General features: G+C 45.4%; 1 protein-coding gene across 2 annotated transcripts in view; it reads left to right on the forward strand.

The window, feature by feature from the left end:
* LOC137525898 (C-X-C chemokine receptor type 2-like) overlaps positions 1–15582 on the forward strand; it is a 50295-nt gene extending 34713 nt beyond the window's left edge. For both annotated transcript variants that reach the window (XM_068247115.1, XM_068247116.1), the window contains exon 2: positions 14047–15582. In XM_068247115.1, the coding sequence (XP_068103216.1) occupies positions 14062–15135 (1074 nt within the window). In that variant the 5' untranslated portion in view covers positions 14047–14061 and the 3' untranslated portion in view covers positions 15136–15582. The remainder of the gene's footprint in view (positions 1–14046) is intronic.
* Positions 15583–17532: the final 1950 nt, after the last annotated feature.

The raw sequence follows: 17532 nt of genomic DNA on the forward strand, positions 1-17532 counted from the left end.
GAAGCATACTTTTCATTGACTGTATGTGACGCAATTTTTGCATAACATGCAATTCAACTTTTCCCCTCTGTTCCCCAGTGTAAACCTAGTCTAAAAGTAACTTGAAAGTGAGACACTAAGCAAAGCAAAAACAGACCAATCACTGGGCCCCCCCTGCAAAACTTTGGATGTGGCCCCCTTCCGCCAAACACCCCCCACCCATGCAGATACAAACAGACAGCAGTGAAGCACTGCACGCATTTTCTCTATCAATTACATTAGCTTCTGTGATAAAACGTGCATGTCTTCACACATACAGACACACATGGTGTGCAGAAACCGCATACAGAAAACCGACAGACGAGTGTCTCCCAGCCTCAGCTTATTACACTCACTCTGTCTAGGGCTGGCGCACACCAGAGCGATTCTGGAGCGTTTTTTAAAACGCTTGCAGGGGGAAACCCGCTTGGCTAATGAACGTGAATGCGCTGGTGCACATGGGAGGTTAGTTTTTCCCACAGAGCGGGTCATTGTTTCCACAAACGCAAACTCGGGGGCTGCAGCATTTTTTAGATTTCTGAGATGATAGTAGTAAAAATGTTTCTGTACCGTGTTAGCCAAACAATATATGTAGGTAAAAAAAACCAAAGTCTTGTAAAAGTAATACCTTTTAAGCCTGCTGATCACCTGACATCTAACTGCTAAACAGCAACCAGTACAACTGTCATCTTCATGTTTGCCATTTCCCTGCATCAGTGTTTTACTACAGCTAACATCTAGAAATATGCCTGAAGAAGGGGACTAGATCCCAGAAAGATTGCATTATTTAACTTTATCAGTTAGCCATTAAAAGGTATTACTTTTACAAGACTTTGTTTTTTTCTACCTACATATATTAGATTTCTGAGGCGTTTCTGCCTCAATGTGAAAGTATAGGAAAGTGGAAAACAACTCTGAAAAACTCTAGATCAGAGCGGTTTTCCAGGCGTTTTTGTTACAGAAGTTGTTCAGTAAGGGCTCTTTCACATTAGGGCAGATTTTCTGCGTTTCAACGCAAAGGATAAAGTTTGCGTTACCCAAGGTGAAATGAAAGTCCATAGACTTTCATTTTAGCTTTCACATATAACGCAGTCTTTTTGTGCGTTGCGTTACACTGCACCCAGGCGCAGTTTTTCGGCCAACGCTAGCTTTATGCGTTACAATGCTAGTCAATGTAAAACGCACACTATGCGCGTTTTTAATCCGTTAACGCAGGCAATCAGTCCCAGAATGCAACAGAGGAACAATGTAGAAAGTTGAAAACTAAAAGAAAAAAAAATTACCTGCGTTTTCCTATGTCCTGTAACGCATTGAAAACGGATTAAAAACGCACACTCACTGCAGTGCAAAACGCATTAAAACGCATACGCATACAACAAAACGTATGCTTTGAGCGTTCTCCAACGCAAGCTCTGATGTGAAAGAGCCCTAACAGCTTTACTGTAACAATATTTGTAATCTGCTACACAACGACCCTCCAAAAAAAGCTAGGCATGTTTAGAAGACCTCTCGTAGGCCCAGTGCACACCAAAAACGTCTAGCAGATCTGCAAAATGCTAGAGGTTTTTGAAGCAGATTTCAGGGCCCATTAACACTTGCTGATCGCAAAACGCTAGAGACTTTGCTAGCGTTTTGCTCTGGCGTTTTGTGGCAATGAACGCCAAAGAAGCACCATTCACACCTGGCAATTTTTTTTTATCGATCACGTTTTTCACTTCTATAGCACTAAAACGTGATCGCTGGGAAAGCCTGAAAATGGTGTAGGCTAGGCGTTTGCGTTTAGCGTTTTTGGGCGATTTGTGGCGATTTGCGCAAATCGCCCAAATGAGAACGGGCCCATAGACTTTTATTACCCTAGCGCTTTGAAAAGCGCTAGCATTTGAGCGCTTTACCGGAATTACCGGCAAAACACTCAAGTGTGAATGGGGCCCTCAGAGCGATTCTAGGCATGTTTAGAGAGGTTTTCTAAACATGCCTAGCGTTTCTGGAGGGTTTTGGTGTAGCAGATTTCATATATTGTTACAGTAAAGCCGTTACTGAACAGCTTCTGTAACAAAAACGCTTGGAAAACCGCTCTGATCTGGCGTTTTTCAGAGAAGTTTTCCACTTTTTTATACTTTACATTGAGGCAGAAACGCCTCAGAAATCTAAAAAATGCTGCAGCTCCCGAGTTTGCGTTTGAGGGAAAAAAGAACCTCTCTGGTGAGCACCAGCCCATTCACTTTCATTAGCCAAACGGTTTTCCCCCTGCAAGCGTTTTAAAAACCGCTTCAGAACCGCTCTGATGTGCACCAGCCCTTAGGCCCATTCACACTAGAGCATTCTACCAGCGATTTCGGCAAAACGCTCAAACGCTAGCGCTTTTTAAAGCGCTGGTGCTATAATACACTATTAGCACGTTCTTTTTTTTTTTGTATTAAAACTTTTTATTAAGATGCAAAACTAACAAATACAAGGTAACACACAGTGATACAGCAGCCAAATATAGATACACGAAATAACATTGTACAGAGCAGTGTTACGAGGAACAAGGTGAATTAGAACAGGTAAGTTCAGCTTCAGTAATGTCCTTATTAAAGAGAGAGCGATTGGTCAATGCCATTCGGTATGTTTTAAAAAAAACTGTAAATAGGTACCAGTAATTCGAGATTTTTAGCTGTCGTATCGAAAAGGAGAAGAAATAGAAGACAAGAGGAGAGAAAGAAAAGGAAAAGGAAACAAGAGGAACCGAGAAAACAAAAACAGGAATCGGCCCTTTGCAATAGAATGAGAACAGCAAGTCTGGAAACTCAACTTTACAACTCATGCTTGAGATTTGAACCGCTGACAGTAAGGCCACATACACACATCAGACCATAGTCTTTGGAAAAGGCAAGATCACAGACCAATGTTACCCCCTTCCATGTAGTATGAGAGCCATACCTACAGGGGAGGACTGGCCAGGGGGGAAGGAGGGAGATTTCCCCCCAGGCTGCCTCTCATTTAATGATTTAGGGCTGGCACTGTGCCTGGTGAATTCAGGTTTTTGTACAAGGCAATGTGAAACACTAGGCTGAATGAGGGAAATAAACGCCCAATTACAGAGCAATTGCAGGGCGGGCAAGCTAGTAAATATACACAGCATAATACAGAGCAGAGGCTTGCCTGCAGGGTCCGTGGGAAAAAATCTGTCTGGTCTCTCACCATTGATAACTGCATGTGCACAGCTACATAAGATATTGTCTAGGTTGAAAAGTTTGACAGTCCCTAGACTCCAGAAGGGCTGCTTGCAGACAGTCCCTAGACTCCAGAAGGGCTGCTTGCAGGACTTGTGTAAGAGATAGAAACCTCAACCATTGTAACTCAAAATGTATTATGTGCCCCCCGATGCCAGTGCATTTATACTTTAGCTGTCACACTGTCCCTCGAGTGTCCTTGCTGTATTTCCCACGTGACTACCGGCATATAGCTCGTGGGACACGTGTGTGATGTCATTTGGGCTGGGCTGCCGTGAAAACGGGCCTCTAGTTTGTGTTTTCTCCCCTGCATACCTACACAGTCTATTCTATGGAGCTGAACTCCCCATCAGACAGAAATCTTACCCCCTTCCATGTAGTATGAGAGCCACACCTACACAGTCTATTCTATGGAGCTGCACTCCCCATCAGACAGAAATCTTACCCCCTTCCATGTAGTATGAGAGCCACACCTACACAGTCTATTCTATGGAGCTGCACTCCCCATCAGACAGAAATCTTTGCAAGATGCTGCACACAAACATGCTGTACACGTGCAATAGATCAGACATTCATCTGCAGATCTGAAAATCCATCCTGGTGGATCTGATCTGCAAATGAATGTCTGTTAAACAAGGTGTGTATGAGGATCTACAGATATCATAGACTATGAATGAATTTTGCAGGAACGGATCTTTTGCAGGAACAGATCTTTTGCAGATAGCGGAAAATTGTATACTTACCTGCCGGTAATTTTCCTTTCCCCGAGCATACATGGCAGCACTACGGGTATTGGCCCCGCCCACATACCCCATTGGACAGAATAACTATAAAGGTTTAACCAGCCCCCCGACAGGTGTCTTGTAACTAGCACCTCACCGAATGGGTGGGTACCCGGTGCTGCCATGTATGCTCGGGGAAAGGAAAATTACCGGCAGGTAAGTATACAATTTTCCGCTTTCCCCAAGCTTCCATGGCAGCACTACGGGAACTAACTAGCATTAGAATAGACGGGCGGGAGACTGATGCAGGTGCAAAAAGAATAATCAAACTCTTTATTTTAACACAAAACTGAAGCAGATCCAGAAATCAAAACTGCCTTTCCAAATTCTAAAGAAGTACTACTGTTAGTATCTACTCTATAATGAGAAATAAACGTGTTAATGTTAGTCCAGTTCGCCGCTTGGCATATTTTGTCTGGTGCCACTCTGGCATGTGCCGCCCACGAGGCAGCTACGCCCCGGGTGGAGTGGGCGCTAATCTCTTTTGGTGGTGTGAGTCCCACTGATTTATAAGCGTCCTGAATAACTCGCACCAGCCAAGTAGAAATTGTCCTTGTAGACACAGCTTGTCCTTTCCTGTAACCTGAGAAGATTACAAATAGTCTGTCTGACTTGCGTATATCTTTAGTAGCTTGAACATAGGCTTTGAGGATTCTAGACACATCCAATGCACGGAGACCCTCAGATTCCTCCTGTGAGAGGTTAGGCAATGACCACTCCTGGTTAAGATGATAGGAGGTAGAGACCTTCGGCAGAAACCCTTGCACTGGCCGAACTTGAACTCTATCTGGCAGGAAGACTAAATAGGGTTCTGTATGGCTCATTGCCTGAAGCTCCGAAACCCTTCGGGCTGAAGATATCGCTACTAAGAATAGAGTTTTCAAAGTTAAGTTAGGTAGAGAGCACTCTTCAATCGGTTCAAACGGTCGTTTGGTGAGATATTCCAGGACCATTGGTAACTCCCACTTTGCAAAAATTGGTTTTATCGGCGGCCGGATCTTCATTACCCCAGTAATAAATTGTTTTATCAGGGGGTGTAACGCCCACCTATAGCTCGACAATGCCGAGATTGCCGAAACTTGAACCTTTAGAGAGTGGAAACTAAGACCCTTTTCCAGGCCTGATTGTAAGAAAGATAAGACTTCGTGAACCGGCGGCTGTACCGGATTGAAGTTCCTTTGTGCCGCATGCTGTATAAATAACTTCCATATTCTCTGGTAAGTGCTATTCGTTGAGTTCTTTCTAGCTTTCATAAGTGTTTCTATTACTGGGTCGGAACAACCTACTTCCTTTAATTTCCTCCTCTCAACCTCCAAGCCATCAATTGCAGTCTCGACGGGTCGGGATGTAATACTGGTCCCTGAGAGAGAAGATCCTTGGTGCAGGGAATACTCAAAGGTGGATCCGTCGTCATCAGTTGAAGAATAGGGAACCAAGGCCTGCTTGGCCAAAACGGAATCACTGCAAGCAGTGTTACTGGCTCTCTCCTGAGTCTCAACAGTAGCTTGAGGATTAGCGGTACTGGAGGGAACACATATGCCACTCGAAACGACCAAGGGGCCGTTAATGCATCCACTTGCTCTGCTTGCTGTTCTCTGTATCTGCTGTAATATCTGTGGCATTTTCTGTTGCAGGCCGTCGCCATCAAGTCGACTTCTGGTGTCTCCCAGTGATTGCAAATCAATTCGAACACTCTGTCGTCCAACGTCCACTCGTTGTTCGACACTTGAACTCGGCTTAGAAAATCCGGAACAATATTCGACACTCCCGGAATGTGGACTGCTGATAGAGAGATCAGATGAAACATCGCAAAGTTGAAGATCTGCGCCGTTTCCTGCAAAAGTGTCTGGCTGCGAGTCCCTCCTTGATTCCTTACGTATGCCACCGCCGTGACATTGTCCATGCGTAGCAGTACTCGTCTGCCCTCTATCTGCTGAGAGAAATGTTTCAGGGCGCAGAAGGCCGCCCTCAGCTCCAGTCTGTTTGCCGACCAGTTCCTCATAATCCGTGTCCATTGACCCTGGGCTGAGAGAGTTCCACAGGTCGCTCCCCAGCCTGTCGTACTCGCATCTGTGGCGATGACCACTGGATCCTCTGGAATCAGTTGAATACGTTGTTGGAGATTGTAGTCTGTGAGCCACCATTTCAAGTCCAGCTTCATTCTGTTGGTCACAAGGATGATCTGCTGGAGATTCTGACCATCCCACTGCCTCAAAAATCCTTGTTGAAGGCATCTCATTTTCCATTGTGACCACGGCACCATGGGTATTACTGCGGACATTGTCCCCAGAACCTGAAGACAGTGCTTTGCCTGAATCTGCGTGGCGAGAAGAATCCTCAGCACTCTTTCCTTTATTACTGGAATCTTCTCCTTCAGCAGGCACACTGCGTTTTGACTTGTCAGAAATCTGGCTCCTAGATATATTATATCTTTGGTCGGGCCCAACTGACTCTTTCGGTAGTTTATCAACCAACCGAATCTGGTTAATATGCTTAATAGTATGTCTCTGTGCATGAGTATTTCCTCTTCTGTTCTTCCCAACAATAGGATGTCGTCCAGATAATGATGGACTCGCAACCCCTGAAGCCTCAGAATTGCTATTACTGCTAATAGTATTTTCGAAAATGTCCTTGGGGCCGTGCATATGCCGAATGGCAGACATACAAACTGGAAGTGTCGATCCTGAATACAAAAGCGGAGGAATCTTTGGAAGGATGCTTGAATGGGGACGTGTAAATATGCGTCCTCCAGATCGATAGAGAGTAAGTAATCTTCCCTTCCCACTATGGAGATGATTGTGCTGAGAGACTCCATCTTGAATCTGTCGAGATGAATGAATGAGTTCAGGTGCTTTAGATCTAAAACTGGTCTCCAGTCTCCTGACTTCTTCTGAACAAAGAAGAGAGTCGAATAGAAACCTCTTTTCTTCTCTCGTGCAGGAACTGGAACTATTGCCTGCTTTGTTAGCAATTCCTGCACATAGGTCTCTAGTATATGCTTCTTCTGTGGACATGATGGGACTCTGGTTCTTATGAAGTGGTTCGAAGGAGGAGGGTCTGCAAAAGTCCAAAAGTGACCGGTTGACACCGTTCTTGTGACCCAAGGCGATTTGATGTTCTGTCTCCAAATGTGAGAGTACTCTTTTAGCCTTGCGCCCACCGGGCACTGTTGGACAATGTAACTGTCAAAAGGACTTCTTATTGGGCTGAAAGGAAGTATTGCCTCTTTGTTTAGGTACTCTGGAAGTCGTGGCCTGTTGCTGTTGCTGCCAAGGTCTTTTGAAATTTTTTCCGGGTTTGTAGGACCTAGCATTTCTATATCTTGCAGATTGCGTTTGATTGGATGAGAACTGTCTGGCCGGACGTCTGTCCTGCGGTATAAGGCCTGATTTGCCTCCAGTTACCCTACTTATTGCCGCATCCATTTTTTCTCCGAATAAGGAGGCCCCATCAAATGGGATCTTGCACCATGTTAGTCTTGAAGCTGGGTCAGCAGACCATGACTTAAGCCATAAGGCCCTTTTCCCTGTCACCGAAAAGAGCATAGATCTTGCTGAAGCCCGTAAGATATCGATAGCGGCTTCGCCCACAAACTCTCCTGAAATCTTTAGATCTTCCAGGCAGGTCAATAAATCCTCCTTGCTTGCGTCCTCTTTGATTCCTCGCTCTATATTTTCCGTCCATACTTTAATTGCTTTTGCCACCGAAGTCAGGGCTATTGCCGGTTTACAGGCGCCTCCTGATGTAGTGTATATTTTCTTTAGATCGAAGTCTAGTTTCCTTTCAAGGGAATCTTTGAATGAAATTGTGTCTTCCAGCGGGAGTGTGACGTGCTTCGCTAAGCGGATCACTGATGCATCCACGATCGGTGAATTCTCCAGAGGTTTCGCATTCTTATCTGGAATGGGATATAGTTTAGAAAACTTGTTAGTTAAAGGAGGCCTCTTTTCCATCTTCTTCCATTCACTCTCTATCACTGCCTGAATCTCATCCATAACCGGGAAGGTGAGTCTGGCCTTACTTAAGTGCTTGTAATACTGCTTCTTTGTCTTCTTCTTACTTTCCTCTGATTCATTATCTGAATCTTCCCACTCAATCGCTTCTCTAACAGCTGCTACGAAAGGTTCAACCAACGTAAAGTCAAACCCCACTTGATAGTCTTCTTGCATGCTCGCAGCGGCTGATGTAGATGGTAAGTCCTGAGCCGTTTGACCTGAAGCCGGGTGAGATGGAAGAGACGCCAGATAATTCTGCATCGAGTCCTGAACTGCTTTCTGGATTATATCAGAGACGTCCACTGGCTCCGTGGGTTGCTCACTTCCTAATTGCTGAAAGCAAGTGGCACAGACTAATTTGCCCGGCATTACTGGCTTATTACAAGCCCAGCAGAGTTTGTCTTGCGGTCTACGACTCGGGGATCTTGACCTTGATCTTGACCCTCTGTGTGATTTACTGCGCCTGCTCCCAGCATGCCGCTCCCCCAATCAGAGCAGCCTCTAGCCGAACTTCCGGATACAGTGCACTCCACAGTCGGACAACGCCTCCTCCATGTGCTCCACCCCTCCTTCCGGGTACGGCTTCTGCCGTCCAATCAGCGCCCGCAAAAGCCGAACTTCCTGTCAGCCAGGGGAGGCGGAGGATACTGGGGCCAGAGTGAAACGCACGCCAGCAGCCATAGCAGCGCCATTACAACCTGTAACATTCTGCCATACAAACGGAACCCGAAAGGAAAGCTTACTAAGCGCCCATTCACACTTAGAAGCCACAGGAAGGAAGGATGCCTGCCCAAAACCACGCTATTAGCCTGGTAAGCAAAAAAAAAAGGAATGTCCAACTCTGTATGTAACACATTTAGTGCCACTTGTCTGTCAGAGTGGATAAAGTGGGACCCCCAAGACGCAGCAGAACGGGGTCACTGTCAATATACTCTATTAGAGCGAACATGACAGTCTTGCTACAGGGGAGGACCTGTGCGATAGCCACATGATGCGGCTGGTAAGGGAGGAAAAAATAAAAAGTTTATGCAGGAGAAAAACACCTGCCAGTCCAATGAGGTGAGGGACAAGAAAAAAGACACCTGTCGGGGGGCTGGTTAAACCTTTATAGTTATTCTGTCCAATGGGGTATGTGGGCGGGGCCAATACCCGTAGTGCTGCCATGGAAGCTTGGGGAAACTGATCTGTTGCATGTGTACAGCATCTGTGTGTGCAGCATCTTGCAAAGATCTCTATCTGATGAGGAGATCAGCTCCATAGAAAAGACTGTGTAGGTATGGCCCTCATACTACATGGAAGGGGGAAACATTGGTCTGTGATCTTTCATTTTCCAAAGACTTTTATCTGATGTGTGTATGAGCCTTAAAGGGACTCCGAGCAGTGCAGAAACTATGGAAAGATGCATATCATTTTAAAGCTCTCTTTCTCCTCTTTCCAATGATATATAAATCGCCGCCCTACACCTTTTAGTTTTCACTATTTTCGCGATTGAAATTGCAGCGGCTGCGAATTCGATCGCGAAAATAGAAAAAACTAAAAGGCGTAGGGCGACGATTTAGGAGTCGTCAGAAAGAGGAGAAAGAGAGCTTTAAAATGATATCCATCTTTCCATAGTTACTTTGTATTACACAGGGCGACTTTTTTCTGCTGAATGGAGCTGCTGACACTGGGGAAAGTGTCGTCCTGTGTAATACAAGTAACTATGGAAAGATGGATATCATTTTAAAGCTCTCTTTCTGACGACCCCTAAAACGCGATCGCGGAAAAATTGCTGCAGTGTTTAGTAATTTTTCCGCTGAAAAATCACTCCTGCAAAACGCCGGCGGTAATCGCCGGGGTTTTGTGCTTGTAAGTGTGAATGGGGCCTAAACATGCCTACAATCGCTCTGAAATCTGCTTCAAAAACCTCTAGTGTTTTGCGGATCTGCTAGAGGTTTTTGGTGTGCACTGGGCCTACCTCTGATGAAGCAGAACTGGCTCTGCAGTCTGCAGACTTCTACAGCATCACTTCAGTACACAGCACTTGGGGAGGGGTGGAGAGGCTGGGGGCGGGGCCCTGTACACAAAAGCCTGCTTCACACTGAATAGGGACTGTCTACAAATATTTGTCTACAAAACTTTGTATAATTCCTTATCAGTGGCTGAGCAGATGCAGTAATTAGAACAATTGTGCAGAGAGCAGAACGTTTTTTCTATGTGCCCTTAGTTGTCTGTCTCTTAGGATGCGGCCCCCTGTGGCTTCTGGGCCCCCCTTAGGATGCATCCCTTGCAGGGTCTATTGTTACGCCCCTGATAACTGGATATAGACAGTGACTGAAAATCCAGCAAATGGAATAAATGACACGTGGGCATTGCTGCACTTGCTATTAAAGAGGACCTGTAGTGAAAATAACAATGAATAAAATTGCTTATTTTTTAACAATATTAATTTATAAATTATTTAGTCTGTGTTTGCCCATGCCATGGTAATTTTTGTTTCTCTGAGGCTAGGTGCACACATAACATAACGGGAAAGGTAGCGTTTTCCCCCTACAGAGGTAAGTACCCCCCAGGGGAACTTTTTTGTTAGAGTCTCTTTAAAGAGTAACTGTAGTCAAAATAACATCCTACCTAATAAAACCTAACTATCCCTGCGTACTCCTGTCCCTGTGTCCTTGGGGCTGTGCTTTTTGCTATTGCGCATGTGCGCAGCACGGAAAGCCTTTGGGACAGCAGGTCGGGGCCAGTTAGCTGGGCGGGCGTGTGAGCGGGCGGACAGGTGGCGGCGGTGAGAAACAGTCCTAGTGCACGTTTTTAAACAGGCTTAGGTCTACTAGTAATGAATAAAACATAATAACAATTTTTACAAAATTCATTTATAAATGACTTAGTCAGTGTTTGCCCGTTGTAAAATCTTTTCTCTACCTGATTTACATTCTGACATTTACCACTGGTGGTGACATCTTTAGTGCTTGCTTGGTGGTCTCTGTGGAATGTTTGTTTACTGAGAGTTCTAAGGGCTCGTTCCCACTATCGCGAATCTGCATGCGTCCAATGCATGCGGATTCGCACATGTAATGCAAGTGGATGGGCCTGTTTCCACTGTAGCGTTGTTGAGGTGCGTTTTTTTCAGCGGTAAAAAAACGCACAAAAGAGCCAACGAATTCGCCTGCGAGTGGAATGCATGCGAATCGCCGCTAATGTATTTAATAGTAAAAACGCATGCGTTTGTTACATGCGTTTTTACCCGCGATTTAGCGTGCGATTTCGCACCTTTTTCAATTTTATTTTGCCCTGGCAGTGTCATGGTTAATTTCGCATGGCACCCTGCCATGCGAAATCGCACGCGAAATCACGGGTAAAAACGCATGTGGAAACGCATCCGCATGCGTTTTTACAAGCGTCGGAATGCCGGCGAAATCGCGTCGCAACAGTGGAAACAAGCCCTCAAGCCAGTAGAAAAGATCTCCGTTCTCCCAGAATGCTTGGGGAAAGGGGAGCGCATTAATGGGTATTACAGCACTACGCGTAACATCGTAGCGTAAGCACCTACATTACGGTATCCTTACGCGTAACCGCGTAAGTTAACGCGTAATTACAGTGATAAACCGTAGATAATTTCTAACGCCGTAACCGTAATTGCATAATGCATAATAGTGTAAATTTACATGTAATGTACCGTAAGCGTAGATTTTTCCATTATGACCAGCACAGAGTCAAGCAAGCCTATAGCTTTAAGTTTTACACAGTCACATCAGACCCACATGTGCCAGCCTATTTCAGACATTTGATCCTCATCAGTATATAGCAGGAATTGATAAGGCTGTATGAGAAAGGGCTTGGACCAGTACAACAGAGTAACCAAGCAGCTTAGGGTGACCCAAACTACTAAGAATGTATAGGAGGATAAAAGAGACCAAAAAGCCCTCCTACTAAAAAAAAAAAAGCAAAGCTTGGTGTAAATTTTCCTTCTTAAAACAGAAGCAAATCTGCAATAATTCAGCTATAAGTGAACATTTGTGGTTACCCACAATGCACTGCTACTAAATATGCAAATGATCCCTCTTTGCCCTTGGTTTGATATGACACTACTTCTTCTTCTTGCTTGGACCAGCCCCTTCTTCTTGCTTGGACCGGCCCTGGGGGCAGGGCGATACTTCTTCTTCTTGCTGGAAGGTTGAGGCACTTAGCCTTTTATATATATAGATAGGAAGTGTTTTTGATGCCGAACCCAGGATATTTAACGTTAAAGTGGGTATATACTGAATAATTTACTGCATTCGTCGTTTTAGTTCCTCTTTAAAGCAGGATTGTCAGCCATAAAATCAAATGTAATTTACCCACTGGTCTGTGTTAATTATGCAGCCTGCAACCTGACACTGCATTGCAAGCATTTCAGTCTAATCATAAATGTTTCTGCTGTAATAAATCCTATCTCAGTCAGCCTGGCTCTATTTGTTACATTTCCGGGGAGAGGGAAGCTTGTTATCTCTCCTCCCACATTCCTGCTCCTCACTGATTGGCTGAGGGCAGTTCATTGTGACACGAGGCTGAGAAGGAAAATACACCTGACCCCTCAGCAGAAGCTGCTGAAATACGATATATGCTGTGCTCACATGTGTTTACAAAGCAAGCTAGATATGACAGTGCAGTGTCTAGGGGCTTGATTCACAAAGCGGTGCAAACTGTTTAGCACGGGTGTGCTAAACAGCACGTGAAGTGCTTTTCGCGGACGTTTGCGCGCGCAATTTGCGGCGAATAGCCCGTGCAAAAGTCCGCAATCGTGGCACTTTGCGCACGCAAAAGTCCGCGAAAAGCACTTCACGTGCTAACTGTTTAGCACACTCGTGCTAAACAGTTTGCACCGCTTTGTGAATCAAGCCCTAGGAGAGAAAAAGAGTCAGGGAGGAAATTAAATCAGGATTGGCTTCAGTCAGAGGCAGTAAAAATGGAAAATGCCTGAAACAAGTTTTCTCTTTATTTACTATATAAAATTCACTGAAATCAAAACGTGGACAGTAGAATGAGTATTTATCTACTTATATGTGTTTTTTTTTCCTTGGGTATAGTTTAGCTGTCTCTGCTGCTTTAAAGGGGAACTGAAGAGAGAGGTATATGGAGGCTGCCATGTTTATTTCCTTTTAATCAATACCAGTTGCTTGGCAGCCCTGCTGATCCTCTGCCTCTAGTACTATTAGCCATAGCCCCCGAACAAGCATGCAGAAGATCAGGTGTTTCAGACTTTAAAGGGAACCTTAACTGAACGGGGGGTAAAGAGTTTCACTTACCTGGGGCTATTACCAGCCCCCTGCAGCAGTCCTGTGCCCTCGGCGCCGCTCTGGAATCCTCTGGTCCCCCGCTGTCACTTAGTTTCGTTTTTGACGACTCACCAGTCGCCGGCCGCCATGCGTATTATTGTACGCATTCACCAATGCAATTAGCGCTATAAAAATACGCGTTGCTGCATATCTACGCGTGCGGAATGCGACAACGCATATTTTTGTACGTGTTGCGGTCCGCAATAGCGCTAATTGCATTGGTGAATGCGTCCAATAATACGCATGGTCGGCCGGCGACTGGTGAGTCGTCAAAAACGAAACTAAGTGACAGCGGGGGACCAGAGGATTCCAGAGCGGCGCCGAAGGCACAGGACTGCTGCAGGGGGCTGGTAATAGCCCCAGGTAAGTGAAACTCTTTACCCCCCCCCGTTCAGTTAAGGTTCCCTTTAAAGTCAGATCTGACAAGACTAGCTGCATGCTTGTTTCTGGTGTTATTCAGATACTACTGCAGAGAAATAGACCAGCAGGGCTGCCAGGCAACTGGTATTGAGTAAAAGGAAATAAATATGGCAGCCTCCATATACCTCTCTTCAGTGCCCCTTTAAAAGGCATCACATTAAAAATTATTATTGTGAGATCCCCATAAGACTAAGTTGAGCAGCTTTATGTGGTTGACTTTTGGGTAGCTTTTATCTATCCATATTCAATAGCCTTCTTTCTTTTTTTGCTTCTTGAGCAGTAATGTTATCGTTAACATTATTTATTTCTCTCCTAACAGGCTCTGAACTCAGACATGTCCACCAATTTTAAATTTAGTTTTGACGATTTTGATGATGATGAAGACTTTTTCAATTACACCGATCCACCCACCCCGTATTACCCATCAGAAGACTTTTCTCCTTGCAAAAATGCAGAGCCTCTGAGCAAATATCTGTTTATTGTGGTGTACTCTCTGGTTTTCCTTCTCAATGTTGTCGGGAACAGCCTGGTCATTTTGGTTCTCAGCTACGACAGACAAAAGAGGTCTTCCACCGACGTCTACCTACTGAACCTGGCCATTGCCGATTTGCTGTTTGCCGTGACTTTGCCTTTCTGGGCCGTGTACAAGTCTGACGAATGGTTGTTTGGAAACTTCATGTGCAAACTATTGTCCATACTACAGGAGGTCAACTTCTACAGCGGAATACTGCTGCTGGCTTGTATCAGCGTGGATCGATACCTAGCCATCGTCCATGCCACAGACTCTGTAACCCAGAAGAGGCACTGGGTGAAGTACGTGGCCCTCTCCATCTGGGCATTCTCTTTTGTCATAGCCTTACCTACCATCTGGTTCAAGACAGTTTTTCGGAGCCCTAAAAATAATTTAGTTTGCCATGAGAACATTGGAGAGAACACAGAACAGTGGAAGATCATCATACGGATCGGACGTCACTTGGTGGGTTTCCTCTTTCCGTTTCTCATCATGCTCTTCTGCTATGGCTTCACCATCAAAACTCTTTTCCAGACAAGGAACAGCCAGAAACAACGAGCCATGAAAGTCATCCTGGTGGTGGTCCTGGTCTTCCTGGTCTGTTGGCTTCCATACAACGTCACGGTCGTCGTAGATTCACTGATGAGAACGCACTACATCAATGAGACTTGTGACTTTCGGAATAGACTGGACATCGCTCTGTCTGTGACCGAAATATTGGGCTACTCCCACAGCTGCGTCAACCCCATTCTCTACGCTTTTATTGGTCAGAAATTCAGGCAAAGCTTCTTAAGGATCCTGGCCAGCCGGGGCATCATCAACAAGGATCTGGTGAGCCGCTATGCCAGGAGCTCCTCGATTGTGTCTACATCTGGAAATACGTCCACCACAATTTAACGTGATGGATGAGCAGAGCAGGATCGTCCACCAGGCAACCTAGGCAGGTGCTTGGGGCCTAGTGAGTGTCAAGGGGTCCATCTGACACCTCCTCTGACTTCTCTCCACTTCAGCTCACCAAAAGTACCACAAGGGGCCCCATATCTACTGCCTTGCCCAGGGCCCCATTACATATTAATACATCTATGTGGATGAGCTCTGTGAAGTCTAGCCCTGGACTGTGACGCACAAACCAAAAATATTTTGTAAAGTAAAAAAATTGAGGACATGATAAACAAGGCCAGTGGTTGTTTTCGGTATCAGTAATGGGACAATTAATAGTGTAGTGTGCTTTCCCGCATTTTATTCTCAGCACGTCTCCCGGCAACTATATATTGTAAATATAATGAAAAGCTTAAAGAGGAACTGTAGCGAAAATAATAATAAAATTGCTTATTTTTCACAATATTCATTAATTATTAAGTCAGTGTTTGCCCATTGTAAAATCTTTCCTCTCCCTGATTTACATTCTGAAATTTATGACTGGTGGTGACATCTTTAGTTCTGCCAGGTGAGCTGTACGAAATGTTCATTACTGGGAGTTCCATGCACAGAGGGAGATACTGCTTGCTTGGCAGCTGGAAAAAGCCATTATTTCCCACAATGCAACGAGGTTCACAGACAGGAAACTGTCAGGACTACGGTCATGACATCACACTTTGGGAGGGGTTTCACCACAGTATCAGCCATACAGACCCCTCTGATGATCTATTTGAGAAAAAGTAAAGATTTATCAATTCTCATGGCAAAGGGAATATCAGCTACTGATTGGGATGGAGTTCAATCCTGAGTTAGAGTTCCTCTCTAATCGTACAACCCCCCATTTTTAAATGAACACCCATAAAGAAGATAGGAGACTCCCTATCAGCTGGTTTGCTCTTCCAGGGCTCAGGACCAGCGCTTCCATTGATGGAAAGGGGGTAATTGCCCAAGTGCCCCAGAGCCGTTGGGGGCCCCCAGGTTGCCCACCCCCCCTCCAGCTATGGTGACCCATGAGAGCGGGAATGCTGTGTGTACACTCCGTATAGAAAAAGGAGGAGATGAATAATGAGAACCCCAAAAATGCTTTTTAGGGGACATATGAACGGATACTTAATGATATTGTGGGATGGGCGGGGGATTTGGATCAGGTCTAGCAGTGGCTCAGGGGCCTTTGGTTGCATGGGCGGTGTCAGGGCCCCCCACCCCCCAAGTTACTTTTGCCTCAGGGCCCTGCCTCAGGCCCTGCCCTGCCAGGGGTACTATATACCTTACAATCAGACAGTTATAACAAATGTTTTTGGAACATTCAAGTGTACCAGAGCTGAAAACAGTAAAAAGATTTATACATACCTGGGGCTTCCTCCAGCCCCATACGCCTGGATCGCTCTCATGCGGCCGTCCTCCGCTGTCTGCAGCTCCGGGAACCGAACCGGATCCCGTCACTGACGTCAGTCGGCTCCGGTCTATGCAGGAGAAGTGCGCTGTTTGCATAACTCTCCAGCGGCTGCTGTAGAGATACGTAGAGGGCGCACTTCTCCTCCGTAGACTAGAGCCGACTGATGTAAGTAACGGGACCGCAGGCAGCAGAGGACTAGCGTCGTGGGAGCGATCCGTGTGCATGGGGCTGGAGCAAGCCCCAGGTATGTATAAATGTTTTTACTGTTTTCAGCTCTGAGTCCCAGGGACTCCGAGCAGTGCAGAAACTATGGAAAGATGCATATCATTTTAAAGCTCTCTTTCTCCTCTTTCGAATGATATATAAACCGCCACCCTACGCCTTTTAGTTTTCGATATTTTCGCGATTGAAATTGCCGCGGCCGCGATTTCAATCGCGAAAATAGAGAAAACTAAAAGGCGTAGGGCGACGATTTTGGTGTCGCCAGAAAGAGGAGAAAGAGAGCTTTAAAATGATATCCATCTTTCCATAGTTACTTGTATTACACAGGGCGACTTTTTCCTAAAGTCAGCAGCTCCATTCTGCTGAATGGAGCTGCTGACACTGGGGAAAGTGTCATCCTGTGTAATACAAGTAACTATGGAAAGATGGATATCATTTTAAAGCTCTCTTTCTCCTCTTTCTGGCGACACCAAAATCGTCGCCCTACGCCTTTTAGTTTTCTCTATTTTCGCAATTTCAATCGCGAAAATATCGAAAACTAAAGGGCGTAGGGTGGCGGTTTACATATCATTCGAAAGAGGAGAAAGAGAGCTTTAAAATGATATGCATCTTTCCATAGTTTCTGCACTGTTCGGAGTCCCTTTAAGCCTGGCTTGTACACATTTTCAATTTTGATGATTGGCCAGTTTTGCCACCTCCATGTACGATGAGGGTCAACAGATTTTGAATACTATGAGCAGATTGGAGGTGGTAAAACT

Source organism: Hyperolius riggenbachi, chromosome 7 (genome assembly GCF_040937935.1).
Source record: "Hyperolius riggenbachi isolate aHypRig1 chromosome 7, aHypRig1.pri, whole genome shotgun sequence".
Classification (NCBI taxonomy): domain Eukaryota; kingdom Metazoa; phylum Chordata; class Amphibia; order Anura; family Hyperoliidae; genus Hyperolius; species Hyperolius riggenbachi.